Source organism: Odocoileus virginianus, chromosome 2 (assembly GCF_023699985.2).
Source record: "Odocoileus virginianus isolate 20LAN1187 ecotype Illinois chromosome 2, Ovbor_1.2, whole genome shotgun sequence".
NCBI lineage: Eukaryota > Metazoa > Chordata > Mammalia > Artiodactyla > Cervidae > Odocoileus > Odocoileus virginianus.
In genome coordinates, this window is record NC_069675.1 from 6309934 (window position 1) to 6326748 (window position 16815).

Below are 16815 nucleotides of genomic sequence, written 5' to 3' on the forward strand. Positions count from 1 at the left end.
CTCAGGATATCCTCCTTGGCTTTCTCAGATCTGCACTCTGCCCATTGAGAACAGCCACGGGCTTCCTCCTCACCAGATGCTCCCTCATTATCAGCCAGCATCACTTTGAGGATCAGGGGGGTGAGTGGCTAAGGGCTGCCCATAATAACGTTATACACAGGAAAACAATTGCATCTAATTCAACAATTACTGAATATTTCAGGGTCTATCATAGCAAATCTATTTTATTCAACACTCACTGCTCTTTCTTCTTGGAGATTGCAGTTATAATTAGTAGACTTTTCAAAGGCAACAATGTCTCCACTGTGACATAACAGATAAGAGAGAAATAATTTTAGTTAGACCCTTATTTCTGAGCTCAGGCATAAAGGTTCTTTTGCAGTGACATTATTTGTATGGGGGGAATACCGTCCATAGGGTTGCAAAGAACCGACTGAAAACACAGTTACACACACACCCCTTTGATTTCTAAACCCTCCTCCAAGTGTCTCTCCACAACTGCTGATTATCACCTGCTTAAAGTTTTTGTTTTGTTTTTTAAATTCATTTGTATAACTGTGACAACCACATATTTATTTTTAAAAGTTTATTCCTTTCGGAAGCAAGAATATGATGTCCTCATGGGTAGAACTTGCTCTAGTGAGAAAAGAAAACTCATCATGCCAATGAAGTCTTCTATTTTCTGATTTGGGGCTTTGAAAATGATCGACTCAGAAATGATAACATCCTCTGAGTCAATGGATGGGGCAGGGCACTTTCACAGAACAAGGAAACTGCGAAGGAATAATATGTAAGGTCCATGTCCCCGCACCACGTGGATTCACATGTCATATTGGAGAAAAGAATCTATACGTCGTGGAGAATAGATTCAGTTCTGTGTATGTGGTGTGAGGTAGCAGGCCAACACTCTGCTTCTGCTTCTGGACTCAAGAGCACAGTCTTCAAGGCAGGGATGGCCTGGGACGGGTGGTAGTTAGAAGGAAGTGGAGGAAAACGGCTTTCATCTCACACAGGAAGGCCCTTCATCCCCTCCACGCCTCTTAAAGTCCCACTGACCTTAGGTTTGGGTCAGTCCATTCTCCAGCAGTCGTGTATGGCTGTGAGAATTGGATCATAAAGAAGGCTGAGCATTGGAGAACTGATGCTTTCAAACTGTGGGGCTGGAGAAGACTCTTGAGAGTCCCTTGGACAGCAAAGAGATCCAACCAGTCAATCCTAAAGGAGATCAACCCTGAATATTCATTGGAAGGACTGATACTGAAGCCGAAGCTTCAATACTTTGGCCACCTACGGCAAAGAGCTAACTCACCGGCGGGAGGAGGGGGCCACAGAGGATGAGATGGTTAGATGGCATCACCGACTCAATGGACATGAGTTTGAGCAAACTCCAGGAGATACTGAAGGACAGGGAAGCCTGGTGAGCTACAGTCCATGGGGTTGCAAAGAGTCAGATACGACTTAGTGACTGAACAACAACAAAAAAGATGCCAAATCACCACAGCAGAAAGCCAGGGTGCAGGAGTTACCTGGAGGTGAGTCGGCCGGGAGAGGTCACTTGGCTTCCTTGCGGGCTGTCCCCTTGGCCCCTGCCCCACAGGCAGGGCCCAGGCAGTTAAGATTTAACTGCTGGGGGACAGGGAAGGGCCAGCTGGGGAAGGAGGTGGCAGCTAACTCCACAACAGAGCGGGCATCCTCGGCTGCTCTTCCTTCTGTCCCTTGAGCTCTGAGAGCCTCAACTTTCCAACCGATGAAGGAGAAGGATGGGGTAGGTTCCATCCTTTAGTTGGGAAGATCCCCTGGAGAAGGGGAATGGCAACCCACTCCAGTATTCTTGCCTGGAGAATTCCATGGATAGAGCAGCATGGCAGGCATGGTCCATGGGGTTGCAAAGAGCTGGATACTGACCAGCGTGTAAACAATAACAATCTCCCCCCACTAAAAGAACTTTTCCAACCCCCAGAGCCTGTAATCTTTGCTCAGAGTCTCCAGGGCGTGCATGAAGGTTAGAGGATTCTCCCAGCCTCACAAAGGGGGTCAGAGGAAGGTCAGGGTCCGTTCTGTGTCCTGTAGACTGTCTGCTTCACTTAGCACAGTGTAGACGCATGAAAAACACATTTGACTTTAATTAGCTTTTACAATCAACTTGGCTAAAAAGGGTCCAGTGTAAAGAGGGCTGGGACATGATTATATGCCACACGACTCAGCCTTTTTATTTTTCCTTTTCCCGGAAAATCTCAAATGTTGTGTTAGCTTAATACACTTTCTGGCATGTAACTTTCTTCTAGCCTAACTACAATTTGCATCCACATTCTCAGGTTCTGACATCATTTGTCATTAATCTAGACTTTCATTTGAATCATTTTGGCATCATCATTTTCCCTTGCAAATCATCCTAACAGCAGTGAAACAATAATGTGAAGCAATTGCAAAGGTAAGAAGATAAAAATGTAATAAAACTGAATTCACGTCCCAGACTTGTTCAGCCTCAGACAGCGGAGGGAAGGTGTTTTCATCTTCTCATCGCTGAAGGACTTCATTTCCATTTTTACTCAAAGAACATGAATCAACGACTCTGTTTTTGGTTAGGAGTGTGTATTAGTTACTCATTCGGGTCTGACTGAGGACCAGGCTCCTCAGTCCATGGGATTTTCCAGGCAAGAATCCTGGACTGGGTTGCCATTTCCTCCTCCAGGGGATCTTCCTGACCCAGGGAATGAACCTGGGTAAGACACCCTTAACTTGGTTTTTAAATTTTAGGCCATGCCGTGTGGCATGTGGGATCTTAGTTCCCCAACCAGGAACTGAACTCGTGCCCCCTGCATTGGGAGCTCAGAGTCTTAACCACTGGACTACAAGGGAAGTCTCTTGATATATTTTTTTCCCACTTTATTTTTTTTTTATCAACTTGATACTTTTATATCTCAAGTTAAATAGTCAATGTATGTATTCATATCACAGTAGGTCTTATGATTGCAAAAAGCCCTATTTAATATAATTTTGATTACACATACAATGACACTAATGACTAAAATATACTGAGCATTTACCCATTGCTAAGGGCCTTATTCACTCCCCCTTACTCCTCACAACAATCCATTAGGTAGTGGATAATAACTCATTATTTTCCCCAGTTATGTACTGGAAACAAGAAGCAACTCACAGAGCCAGAAATCCAGCTCTGACTTCACATCTTCATCACTATTACCTCTTCCAGTCTTCCATCTTTTAAGACAGGGGTCCCCCAACTTCCAGGAGCTAATGCTGGATGACCTGAGGTGGAACTGATGCAATAATAATAGAAATAAAGTGCACGGGAAATGTAGTGCACTTGAACCATCTCGGAACCATCCCCCACCCCAGTCTGTGGAAAAACTGTTTTCCATGAAACTGGTCCCTGGTACCAAAAAGGTTGGGGACCACTGCTGTAAGATACACGTGTGTGTGATAATAAGTGATGTACATAAGGAGGGCAAAGGAAGATGTGAGGGTTTTGAAACAAAGTGGAAAGGAACAACTGTCTTTTTAAAAATTTTACTTTATATTGGAGTATAGCTGATTAACAATGTTGTGCTGGTTTCAAGTATACAGCAAAGTGATTCAGATATATATATATATATATATATGTGTGTGTGTGTGTGTGTGTGTGTATGTATATATACATATACATGTGTCTGCTGTTTTTCAAATTCTTTTCCCATTTAGCTTATTACAGAATGTTGGGCAGAGTTCCCTGTGCTATACAGTGGGTCCTTGCTGGTTATGTGTTTTATTTTGTATTGGCGCAGAGTTGATTAACAACGCTCTGTTAGTTTCGGGTGTGTAGCCAAGTGATTCAGTTATACACATACACATATCTATTCTTTTCCATTCTTTTCCCATTTAGGAAGAACAGCCTTGTTTTTAAACTGGATTGGCTGAGTGTGGCTGAGTGGTGTGGATTCCTCATTTTCTGTGCTGGGGGCTGTTGCTTTTACATTGCTTAAGTCTATTCCCATTAGATTTTTATGAGCAACTTAATTGCAAAATGATGATCTAACGGGACACCTTTGAAACTGCTGAAAGTCTAAGTCGTTCACAAGGGAAAACAGCAACCGGAAGCCAGGCCTCCTCGGCAGATGGCACGCTGCCCTGTCTGGGCGTCTGGGCTGGAGAGAAGGATGTGAGGGGTGCTTTGAACAGGTGAGGTGGTTTGGGAGCTTCACTTGCTTTCAAACCTCCCCCCAGCAAGGGTGCAGTCCAGGGCGGGATCTTCCACACCTATGTTTTGAGAGCTGCTAGACAACAGCCAGGTAATGCCTATTTTTTTAAAAAAAAAACCTTAACAAGTTCTAACCAGCCTTGCAAAGCACAGGGTGGACATGGCCAAGTGCGGGTTGCAACTTGGACCCCTGATTATACCTGAGAAGGAGGCCGCCCGGGACTCAGCAGAGCTCTGCTGCGTGGGGAGGGCTGGCCCCAGGAGGGTTCACCTCCTGCGGTGCTGGGGCACGTGGACTCCACGGGAGTCACCGTGATGTTCTGGGTCTGCGGTGCCCACCATCGCTTGGCTGACGGCTCCCTCGAACGCAGCCTCCCCGGGTGATGAATGTGAAAGATGAACCCGAGCCCTTCTGCTCCCTCGGGCAGCACCAGCCAGCCACGGACCCAAGGACCTGGGCTCTGCAGGCCGCCGGGCAGCCCCCTGAGCTCATGAGCTGGCAGAGGAGCAAAGGCGCAGAGAACAAAGGCAGGCGCAACTCAGGAAGGCCCGGTGTTAGAAGCTTTTTACAGGCTTTCAATACGCTAAGTTGGAAAAGCTGAGTGAGTGAGTGTGTGTGTGTTTGTGGGTGTGCACACGTGTGGACTGAGGACAGATGAGGGCAAGGGCTAGTTTTCATACGTCCTGAGAGAAACCTGGGCCTCTGTCCCACTAATCTCAGAAGTCACAATAGACAGACCAGGGACTCATCTATTTGGAAAATGACAAAGTTTTCCTTGTGACATGTCAGCCAGGAATGTTGCTTACGAGGTGGAGAATAAACACATTAAGCAGAGCCGGTTCTCTAGATGTGACAACCACTCACACGCTCTCTCTCCATTTCCCTCCCCTTCCCCTGACGATAACAGAGCATTTTATACTTTGGCCTCCATTCTCCAAGAATTTCTAGGTCAGCGCTTAGACCCTGGTCGAGGGCTTAGCCCGGCTGCCAGCTAAACAAGACTGGGATCTGGGGAGGTCTGTTCCCTGTATAAAGATGTTACCCTGGAGAGGGGAGCAGGGCAGGAAGTGCTCTGGAGTTGGGAAAGGACACCTTTGCATTTGGCACATGCTGCATATTTATAGTCATTTTCCTTAAAAAAAAAAAAAAAAAAAAGCCTCAAGCTGCTCGTTGGTTTTGCAAATCAAGTCTTGGTCTTTTCTTGGAAATGCTGCCTCAGCAGTTTTCAGTGGGATCCACCACAACACGGTCGTTCACCCCCTGCCCGCCCCTCCCTCACCTCCAGGGAAGACAAACGCTGTTGACACCAGGACTCCCGTTCTGCTTGCTCCTGGACCCCCTGTGAGGAGTCCAGTGAAAGAGGTCCCTGGCTAGGGATCCTGTCCTCCTGCTAAGCCGCTGGCATGGGGGAGAGGGCGGGGTGGATAGTGGCAGAGAGCTGACAGTAGAGTTTCTCCTCTGAAGGGGCTCGGAGGGACAATATGGGGAGACAGGGAGGAGACAGGGGCTTATCTCAAGACTAAGCTGATCTTAATTAGATTACCTGCTTTTTCTGCAGTGCCTGGTGGTGGCAGTGATGAGAAAGCAAAAATCCCCCAGAGTCTCTTAAGGGACTCCGGCTGGCCACCAGCCTGGCTCCCAGCCAACTCTCTATGCTGATGCTCTCATCCGTGGTTTCCATTTCTTTCCTTAACATGAGGTCCAGAAAAAAAAAAACAAAAAAAAAAACGATGCCCTTGAAAAATCCAGATGCCTTTTCCTTCCTGAGGCAAATATTAGCAGGAAAGTGTAAATCAGACCTCAGTTGGCTGTACCCTCAGAGAAGTGCCTGGCTCACTGGAGCTGTCACTCTGGGGTACAAGGAAGATGCTGGTCTGTGGTTGGCTGGGGGATCCCCACCGGGTTCTGAATGCTAGCGAGCTCTTAACAGCGGGACCTGAGGGTGTGCCCTGGGCAGACATAGCAACCTGCCCGAGGGGCAGCCTACTTCCAGGTGTGCAAGGATAGAGGGGCAGGTGCTTAGTTAGGGCACCGTGCGAAGACCTGTGCTACCTGTCCAACCCCCCACCCCCTCGCCCCAACACCGGCCCCTCAACACACACACACACACACACACACAGGCCAGAGTGAGGAGGGCTCTGAGACTCAGGGACATTCCAGACCCTAACTGCCGACGGGGGAATGGATGTCAGCAGAAGACGTCGGCAGGGTAAGACTCGCCACATCCTAGGACCTGTCATCATATGTTTTCCTGGACTGGAGGGTCAGGCTTGATGCATGATTTGTAATGGAGGTAGCAGGAGTAAGAAATCATCCAGGGTACCGCGCGCAGCTCCCTGCTGACAGCAGGGCCCAGCTATCTATGTCACACATGTAGTATATATATGTCAATCCTACTCTCTCAGTTCACCCCACCCTCCCCTCCCCTGCTGCATCCACATGTCTGTTCTGTATGTCTGTGTCTCCAATCCTGCCCTGAAAACAGGTTCATCACCACCATTTTTCTAGATTCCACATATATGCGTTAATATATGATATTTGTTTTTCTTTTTCTGACTTACTCCACTCTGTGATGCCCTAGAGGGGTGCAGATGGGGCGAGGGAAAAGGAGGGAGGTCCAAGAGTGAGGGGATGTATGAATACTTATGGCTGACTCATTTCATTGTACAGCAGAACCTAACACAACATTATAAAGCAATTATGCTCCAATAAAAAATAAAACAATCATTCAGAGAGCTCCATTTTACCCCTGGCCTGATCGTCCCCAGTGGTGACATCCTGCCAAACTCTAGTACAATGTCACCACCTGGTTTTGACACTGATACAAACTCACTGATCTTACTCGGATTTCCCAAGTTTTACTTAAACTCATTTCTGCATGTGGGCTTGTAGCTCACCTATGGAAATGTTTGCACCCAACACCACGGATGAGATGCAGTGCGTGTGCTCCATCACAAGGTGACCAGGGCTCTGCCCTGTAACCCCACCCCGCTCCCTCAGCCCGATGTCCCTGACTCCCGGCAAGGAGGAAGCTGTCGTCCATTTAGGAAATTTTGTCCTTTCACAAATACCACATGAGATCACTTATTTGTGGAACCTGAAATAGGACACAAAGAAACTAATCTACAAGATATGAACAGGGTCACAGACATAGAGAACAGACGAGGTAGTCAAAGGCAAGCGGGGTTGGGGAAGCATGGATTTGGGAGTGTGGGATTAGCAGATCCAAACTATTATGTAGGATGGATAAACAAGGTCCTACTGTGCAGCACAGGAAGCTGTATTCAATATTCTGTGATAAACCATAGTGGAAAAGAATATGAAAGAGAATAATATATGTGTGTGTGTGTAACTGAGTCATTTTGCTTTATACTTGAAAACTAACACAGCATTGTAAATCAACTACCCTTCAAATAGAAAAGAAAAAAAACTCTGTCATTTCAATATGTTTTATAAACAAAATCACACAGTATGGAACCCTTTGAGATGGTTTTTTCCACTCTGTAATTCCCTGGGGATTCATCCAAGCCGTTGGATTGATAGCTGGATTGAGAGAGAAGGTATGACGTCTTGCAAGGACGGGATGATGGGAGCCAAGACAGACACGCATTTGATGTCCTCAGAGCAAAGCAAGCATGGCTGAAACCAAGGCTGTGCATTAGGGAGAAATTGGTAACGTGGATGAGAAGTGCCTACAGAAGGAGCTGGGGACGGACACCAGTCTGGGAAGAGGGGGCTGTAGGCTCTACGCAGGAGGTAAGAGCAAGCTCCTGAGATTTCTGAGCAAGAAAGAGAAAAACAGAAGAACGGGGGGCAGGTTAGTCTCATGGCTGTGTTCAGATAGTGGTGAGGTGAAGAGAGGGAGTTTATACAGGACCCGTGAAAATAATCTTGATGTAAGATGACAAGGACATACAGGAAACACCTGTAACCAGAAAGAGCCATCAGGAGACCCGGAAGGGGGGACAATTAACAGGACTTGTGACCCGAGGGAGTCAGGGAGGGCTTTGGGGTGACCCTCTACATAGGTTCCATTTCTTGGGATCATAGATGGAAATGAGGAAGTCAAGAGGCAGAGGTGACGGGAGGGAGAGAATTAAGTTAAATTTCTACACCTTCAGTGGGAGGTACCAGTGGGTCCTCTGGATGGAAACATCCAGGAGACGGCCAAACAGAACATCCCCGGGGGTGGGTGAGATGAGGAGCAGGAGAAGTGATTCAGAAGGAGGACTCGTCCATGGAGGGAGCGGTAGGTGAAAGACAGAAAAGAATGCAGTGTCCTGGGGTCAACGTGTAGGAAAAACATCATTAATGATGAAGCTTCGGGTCTCTGGGAGATGCCTGCCCTGATGGGGAGGGGAGAGGTCAGGAGACCAAGAAGGGCTCATTCTAGGGAAGGGACTAGATGATGCAGAGTCCTGAGGGCTAAAGGAAATTTCAAGAAGGACGTGGCCAATTCTGTCAAATGTGACAGAGGAGAAGAACAAAGACAGTGCAAAATGGCCCTGGCTGTTGAGATGATGGTGAAAATGAACCGTAACTGAGGAAGTGAAGGCAGTAGACATTTCTCTGGCAGACGATGTTGGCAGAGATTGGCGCTGCCCATGTCGGGGGCATGCTGATGTGATGGGCACGTTTCCAGCCTTAAGAAGGATGAATGGCACAATAGCCAAAGAGCTAGTTTGAGTCAACTCAAGTACAAATGGTCCTAATATGAATCAGGCTGTGACCTATGACCAAAACACCTAAGTGACAGTTACTAACCTGGGACACCTTTTTTCACCCAGAAGGTAGCAATACTGGGCATAGAAGAAAGAACTTCTCTTGATACAGATTCCGTCGTAATGATACCTGAAAAATAAATATGGTCTTAAACACCATCTTAATAAACCATCTTAAAGATGGTGTCCAACCACTAAGTGGGCTTTAGAGAAGAGACAGGACAGACTAGCCAAGGAAGACTTAGAGCTGTTCTCTGGGTTTCATCACTGACCCCACTTATCAAGGAAAAGCTAATCAGCCATTCAGCCTGCCCGGGCTCTGGTAGGTGGACCATTTCATACTATCTCACATGCATCGGATTTGAAACAAGCTCGCGTATGTCCTCCTCTGCTTTCCTGACTTATGACACTTGAATCTGAGATGCCACAGGGAAAGCCTCCTGTCGTCTCTGCCATCCACCTTCTCAAAGAAATGCAGACCAATGCCAGTGTTCCCTCTGCTGAATGGACTCAGGTTATCAAACCCCCAGAAGGAAGTTTGGTTCTTCCTCTGCTAAGCCCAGGAAAGGCAGCAGCTTGTATGGGCTCAAGGCAGCCCAACAAAACTTTTTTTCAAATTAACTATTGCCCAGTGCTTAACTTGGCAAACACTTCCCATGCCTTCAACTCCTTCATGGCTGGCAAGCCCTTCCCTAACTGGGCTTCTGTCCCTTCTTAGTGATTTCTTGCTCTCACTGATTTGTCCTGATTTTTCTTGATTTAAAACAAACAACAAGTAACAATGACAACTGAGTGATAATTATAACAGGACGCACCCGATAATGCTGGAATTTCCTTTTGTGTTAAAAATATCGCCTGGGTATCTTAGTCTCTTGAATATAATTCAAGTATGCGAATTAGATGGAACACTTAGCAATTTTAGTTCAAAAAGTAATTAAAATAGTTTTATTGTTCTAGTGCTATCATTACTTAACTATTAGATATTTACATGTCTAAACACTGAAAGTATTGAAACAGAAAAATACACTGTGACTTTTGTACTTGAACACAATCTCTTGAGAAGGTAGAGACTCAAATTCGATTCTGGCATCACCTGAATTGTATCAGGCACCGGGAATTTCATCTAATTATGGGAATTCTTTGGGAAGAGTTGATATTTATAGTTTGTTTAGATTTTCACTTTTTGGTCATCCATTTTGTGATTTTTCAGAATGTATCTTTTTAAAATTTAGAATAAAACCAAAATGATCAACCTACCTGGCACTGCCTCTCGTTCCCAGCCTCCGGGTGCCAAGATCAGGGAAAACCAAATGTACGAGCTAAAAGAATAATTTAGACTTGAAGTTGCAATTTGAAAATTTAGAAATAGAACTTTCAGCTTCATCTCTTGCCATGTTTAAACTGTATTCCCTCTTTTCTAATCATCAAGAAAATATAAATAAGTGAAATTTGGAAAAACCAGACAAGTATAAAGAAGGAAACACACCACTCCAAGGAAAACACCATATAAACTCCAATGCAGTTCACACCTGACTTTTTCCCAAAGCCTCGCTGTTCAAGCGGCTTCTCCAAGTCTACACTGGAAACACGGGCATCATCACAACTCCCGTGTTAGCAGCCCTGCTTCCCACTTTCTTCCTCTACCTTGTACTGTAAACATTTCCCCTTGTCATTAAAAACATCCTCTAAAAACAGGGAATTACTAACACTGCAAAACAGTCCATCATGCCAGTCTCCTTTTTCCAATGTGATTGGCATTTTCATTTTAAAATTTATTCATTTACTTTTCGTTTGAAAGATTTTGCTAGCAAATGTTACAAAATATTAAATGAGAGCTATTTCTGACTCAATGTTTCCTCTCCCCATCATTTATTCATTTATTTTTGGCCATGCCAAGTGACTTGTGGAATCTTAGTTTTCCGACCAGGGATCAAACCTGCATTGGGAGGGTAGAGTCCTAACCACTGCACCACCAGGGAAGTCCCCATCCCCACTATCTTTTTTAAAAAAATTATTTATTTTTAATTGAAGGATGCTTGTTTTACAGTATTGTGTTGGTTTCTGTGAAACATCAACATGAATCAGCCCTCGGTATACATATGTCTCCTTCCTCCTGAGCCTCCCTCCCACCTCCCTCCCTACCCACTATCTTTCTGATGTACATTCTGTTAGCACTGATATGATATCTATGACCAATTACATTTTTTAAAAACCAGAAGTCTGTTCTGTCTAAAGGTCCGTGACAAATATAGTATCCAAGTGCATGACTGTTGAAAAGGGAAATCCCGTATCCTGGTAAAATTACAAAAGGACAGAGCAGGAAGGCAGGATGTTCCAGGTGGCCATGTGATGATTTCTTCCATATTCTCTATGTCTCTGGGTCTGCCTCCCTCTCTCTTTTATTCTCAGCTTCCAAGTGGGAGGATTGGAGTGTCATGAAACATTTCTCCTGCCTGCCTCAGACCCTACCTCTTCCTACAGGAAGGCTTCCCCATTTTCCCCCGCCCACGCCAGACCAGGTGTGGAGGCTCAGAAAGGGAGGGGAGGGCAGGTCTGGAACATTATTTTTTTCCATAGTTACTTTATATATATTTTAATTGGAGTATAATTGCTTTAGGTCTGGCACAATTAACACCAAAGTCATGAGGCCAAATCAAGGAAGAAGAACCTAAACTGACAGGAAACATAAGTGACAGGAGAGAGCTCCTCAGAGCCTCAGGGCTTCCCTCCCTCACAGCTGCCTCAGACCCACCCTCACTCAGAGCTCCCTCAGACCCTCTCTTCCTCAGAACTAACTCAGAGCAGCTAACCTCCAGAGCTCCCTCACCCTCGCACCCTTTTCCACTCAAGAGCTCCCGAGGACCCTTCCTCACTCAGCGCTCCCTCGGAGCCTCTTCATCACAGCTCCCTCAGAGCTGCCTCAAAAAATCCCCTCACCAAGAGATCCTATAGAGTCTCTCTCTTTCACAGCTCCCTCAGACCCTCAGACCCACCGTCACTCAGCGCTCCCTCGGAGCCTCTTCATCACAGCTCCCCTGGACCACCAGACCCTCCCTCACTCCAGCTCCCCCAGAGCCGTGCTCCCCCAGACTCTCCCTCCCCCAGCCCTCCCTCAGAGCCTTGCTCGCTCAGGGCTCCTTCAGACCTTATCGTGCTCACAGGTCCCTCAGAGCCTCTCTCCCTCGGGGCTCCCGCAGATCACCCCTCGACCTGTGAAGAGTGGGTAGGATGGGGTGGTCCAACCACCTCAGACCCTGGGGAAGAAGACTCAAGAATTAGCGTCAAGGACTGATGTTGAGGCACCTGCGTTCAATGTCTGGCTTGGGCACAGGACTCCAAGTCAACGAGAGACAGCTGGCCAGTGGCCTTGGGGGCAGGCCGAGACGTGTGGGTGCTGCCCTGGCTCCAACACACCCACAGCCTGTTCAAGACAAGAATGGCTGAGAAGCTTCCACAGCCAGACACTGGCCACATAAAGATAAAGAGCTGACGGGTAGGTGATGTCCCCGGCAGTCCTGTGGTTAAGAGTTCGCTTTCCAATGCAGAGGATGCGGGTTTGATTCCTTGTCAGGAAGCTAAGATCCCACATGCTTCATTGCCAAAAAACCAAAACATGAAACAGAAGCACTATTGTAACAAGTTCAATATAAACTCAAAAAAAAAAAGGTCCACATTAAAAAAAAAATCATCAAAAAAAAAGAGCTGACAGGTGAGAGGCCCCAGATTCTGCCTAGCAAGGACCCAGGATAGGCAGTCAGGCTTTGCGATGAGTCCTTCGCTAAAGCCAGGGATGCATTCTAGAATATTCTCAAGGGTTGCCTTGCAGAAGCCACCAGGGGAACCAGGAGACAAGGGTCTGCCTAGCCCCCAAATGTGAAGATGTGTGGTAGAAATTTTTCATCCACTTTTACTTCTCCCAAAACCCAGAGAGGTGGCGTGAGAGGGGAGGGAGGAAAAGGAGGTCCCCATTCCTAGTAGTCTGCTCATGAGAAGCCTTGCTGGAGGATTGGGGAAACCATTCCACTTTAACCTCAGCTCAGAGTGTGGATGTCACATGGGGCTGGACCTTGTTAGACTGGTCCCCCTGGCAAACTAGCATGACAATGGGGCTTTGTATTGCCCAAGGATTTCTAGGGAGGTCAGGCTGCATCTCTGGACAATGAGGCCATGGCCAACATTTGCCTTCTTTTGTACACGTTTCTCGAATCTCCACATTTTCTATTAAGGGAATGTATTATTTCATAATCAGAAAAGCAGCAGGAAATATTACTTCAAAAAAAAGGAAGTCAGCGTTTGGGAAGTTTCCTCATCCACATAAGCCTGTTACTTGCACTGGGAATGAGATGACCCATCATGTACCCGGGACTGTGGAGCAGAGCGAGAAACACCCCAACATCTGCACAGGAACTTGTGTGGAACCTGGAATCAATTCCATTCCCAGGGGAGGAGGCAGGAAATGAGAAGTGGGTATTTTGTTGTTTCTCTTGTAAACAAGCTTTGGGATCACATCCTTTTCCCCTTCCTCTCCCTTCTTTGAGTCACATATTCAGCAACTCAGAGTCCCTTTCCAAGACCAGCACCACTGAACTGGCTCATTCACTGGGCAAATTCCCAACAGGAACTGAAAGCCAGGACCCCAGTGTCTTGGGGGATGGATTTGAAGGGAAGTCAGAAGATCAAAAACACTGGACAAATGCCCTCCATCGCATACCAGAGGCTCTTTTTGATACTTCCTTCGGAACACTGCAGTGGGACCACCCTGGAGGAAAAACAACTGAGAAGAAAATCGAAGACAGGTTTTGAACAGGAGCCTTAGGTTTCTTAAAAAAGGAGACAGGGATGATCCAGAGCCCAAATGTGTCAAGCTCAAGTCACCCCGCTCCCATCTGATAAGGCTGCCAGACAAGGAAAGTGCTGTAGTGCCAGGATGCCCAGACTCAAAAGCCTTAGTGGAAATGTCCCAGTGTGTTGAGTGATGAAAGGGCAAAATGTGGGCTGAGTGATAAGACAGCTGGGGAGTTCCTGGTGGGTTGGAAAACCTCACCCAGAGACATCCAGGGAGCTCCAGAGCCTAACACCTCGTTCGTGCCCACATCACTTTTGATTTATCGAGGGAGGGATACGTGTGAGCTTCAGCAGCTGACATGGCTGGATGACTCTGAGTCTAGAAGATTCAGCAGGTCAGAACTAAGAAGCTACAACTTGGAATAAGGAAAAAGCCACTCTTGGGTTCCAACACCCATCTGCATTGACAACAATCTGATAACAAGGACAAAATATTCTATTTATCTGGAGTGTTTTACAGTTTACAAAGCAGTTTTGGGAGGCCTGTGCCCATTCTCTCAGTGTTGTCCGACTCTTTTGTGACCCCCAGGACTGTAGCCCACCAGGCTTCTCTGTCCATGAGATTTCCCAGGAAGAATACTGAAGTGGGTTGCCATTTCCTACTCCAGGGGATCTTCCCAACCCAGGAATTGAACCCGCATCTCCCGTGTCTCCTGCATTGGCAGGTGGATTCTTCATCACTGAGCCACCTTACTTCTAATTCGTGTGGAAAAAAAAATAGTGAAGCGTTATTTTTGCTGACCACAAGCTTTAAACCAACATAATGGCAGGGAAGGATAAAAAGTTAGTACCCAAAAAAGTAAAAAAAAAAAAACCATAAAAATAAAAGCTTCATCCTGAGCCCTCCCGAGACACTGAGTTGTACCCCTGGGGAACCTATCTTTGAAGAGAAACACCAATAAATTGAAGTCATAATGAAACAAATGGGCAGGGAAGTTAAAAGTTGGGAGCCAAGAATATTCAGTGGAGAAGTGAATATTAGTGCTTTGGAAACACCACTGGAATTCACAGAATTGCCCATGGGAGCCCAGTGGGAGCCATCATTTCAGAAAATGATGTCAAAGAACACATCAGCTTGCAAATTCACCCCCAGGCACATGCCCAAGAGAACAGCTCCACGTGTAAAGTAGCAGACACATGTGAATGTTCATAACAGCAAAACTGGAACCAACCCAAATGCTCATCAATAGGAGAGCTAACAAGTCAACTGAAATATTACACAGCCATCAAATGAATGCAGAGGAGTCTTGACATAAGAGTAAGTGGAACAGGTCCCCAAAGATGATACATAACATGATCTTCCTTCTAAAAAAAGTTCAAGCCACAAAAATTAAAACTGGGCTTTTTAAAAGAAATGCAATCTATAAAAAGTCAAATAGAGAACGCCAAAGATTGTATGATCTTGCTTATATGTGGAATCTAAAAAACAGTGACAAAACAAAAGCAAAACTAAAAACAAACAAACAAAAAAACTCACTGATCACAGAGAACAGACTGGTTGTTGCCAGAGGTCACAGGAGGGGTAGGGCATGGGTTAAGGGGATCAAAAGTTTAAGAAAAAAAGAAATGATATAAATGTACCAAGATTCTTTTTTAAAAGGCAAGAAAGGGACTTCCCTGGGTCCAGGTTAAGACTCCACGCTGCCAATGCAGGGATACGGGTTCCATCCCTGGTTGGGGAACTAAGCTCCCACATGTTGCACAATGCAGCCAAAAAAATAAAAAATAAAAATTTCAAGGCAAGATAATGATAAAGGGATTGATGGTTCCCAGGAGCTGGGGAAGGCAGGGAGAGGGGTTTCTGGCCACATGTTTCCTACAGGGTGGTGGATTCACAGATGCTTACCATGTTGTTTAAAAGAACAAAAGAACCAGAGAGAATCAGGCTGTGAGTGGATGGAAGGTGAGGGCATGTCAGGAGCCAGTTCCACTCTGTCCACTGAGGAACACTGAGAAAGGTGGCAGACAGGAAGGGAAGAAAGACTGGAAACTGGAGGGAAGCTGGACTGACACCTCTGTGGCCCAGGAGCAGGCTCCTTATCCCCAGGTCATTGCAGCACCAGCTAGGGGGCTCCTGCGGGGGTCTGATCCTGCAGGCTGTGAGCTGCCCCAAGGCCTGCAAGGAGCCAGGCAGCCTTCCGTCTGCCTGTGCTCTGCTTGTCAAACACGGATCCTGGGGGAGGACTGTTTGCCCAGGGGAAGAGTCACTTCCTTGTAACGGACACATGGGAACACGCTGCCCCCTCACAGCTCTGAGTCCCAGGCCTGCCTCTGCCCCAAGAGGGCATTCTGTTCTCATACAGAGCTCCCAGCTGGAGGTGACTTTGAAGGGCTTGTCATTGGCTATGCAGTTGGACCAGTGACCTCCAAGGTCTTTTGGAAGTACAAGGATACTTTTGAGGGAATAACAGGTGGAAAGAGGTCTGAATGAAGTCAATTGAATGAAGTCCATAATGAAGTCAACTGCCCAAGCGTTGTAGTAGGCTGTGGGAACCTTGACCTTAGTCATTTGTTGTTTGTTCCTTGACTTTTAATGCTACCTGCCTTGGCTGATGGCTGTCCCAAGACCAAGCATTAAAGATGCTGACTGTTTCCTCCCACCCACCCATCCTTCCTGCAGGCCTCTCTTGCCTGCAGATTGTTAAGAGTCAGGCCCTGGGGCAGAAGGTCAAGTAAAGCACCTTGGGAAGCAAGCACCATACAAGCAGCCATCGTGGGAAACCATGACACCGGGGGAGAAAGCTGGCTTCTGGGATGGGGCCTGGAGCAGGCCTGGAAGGAGAAGCAGCATCATTGTGGTCTACAGACACACCAGAGGGAGAGAGGAGATGCCTGGTGACTTAGAATCCAGTCTAGGTTGTCTGAGAGGGGACCCACCAGCCACATGTGGCCGCTGAGCACTTGAAATGGGCTGGTCTGATTGATGGGCTGTACATGGAAGGGGTCCATACAGTCATGGCTATGGTCTTCCCAGTAGTCATGTACGGTTGTGAGGCTGGATGGTAAAGAAGGCAGAACACCAAAGAATTAACACCTTTGAACTGTGGTGC

The 16815-nt window shown here is 46.7% G+C and overlaps 1 protein-coding gene across 2 annotated transcripts in view; it reads right to left on the bottom strand.

Moving 5' to 3' along the window:
* The window catches only part of RFX8 (regulatory factor X8), a 50482-nt gene that overhangs the window by 26793 nt on the left and 6874 nt on the right, over positions 1-16815 (bottom strand). The window contains exons 3-5 of one of the 2 annotated variants that reach the window (XM_020898431.2): positions 10178-10239; positions 8964-9050; positions 240-303 (exon numbers count right to left, since the gene is read on the bottom strand). In XM_020898431.2, the coding sequence (XP_020754090.2) occupies positions 240-303; positions 8964-9050; positions 10178-10239 (213 nt within the window). Of the gene's footprint in view, positions 1-239; positions 304-1056; positions 3543-8963; positions 9051-10177; positions 10240-16815 lie in introns of those variants that run through there. The other variant, XM_070475197.1, reaches the window with a different exon arrangement.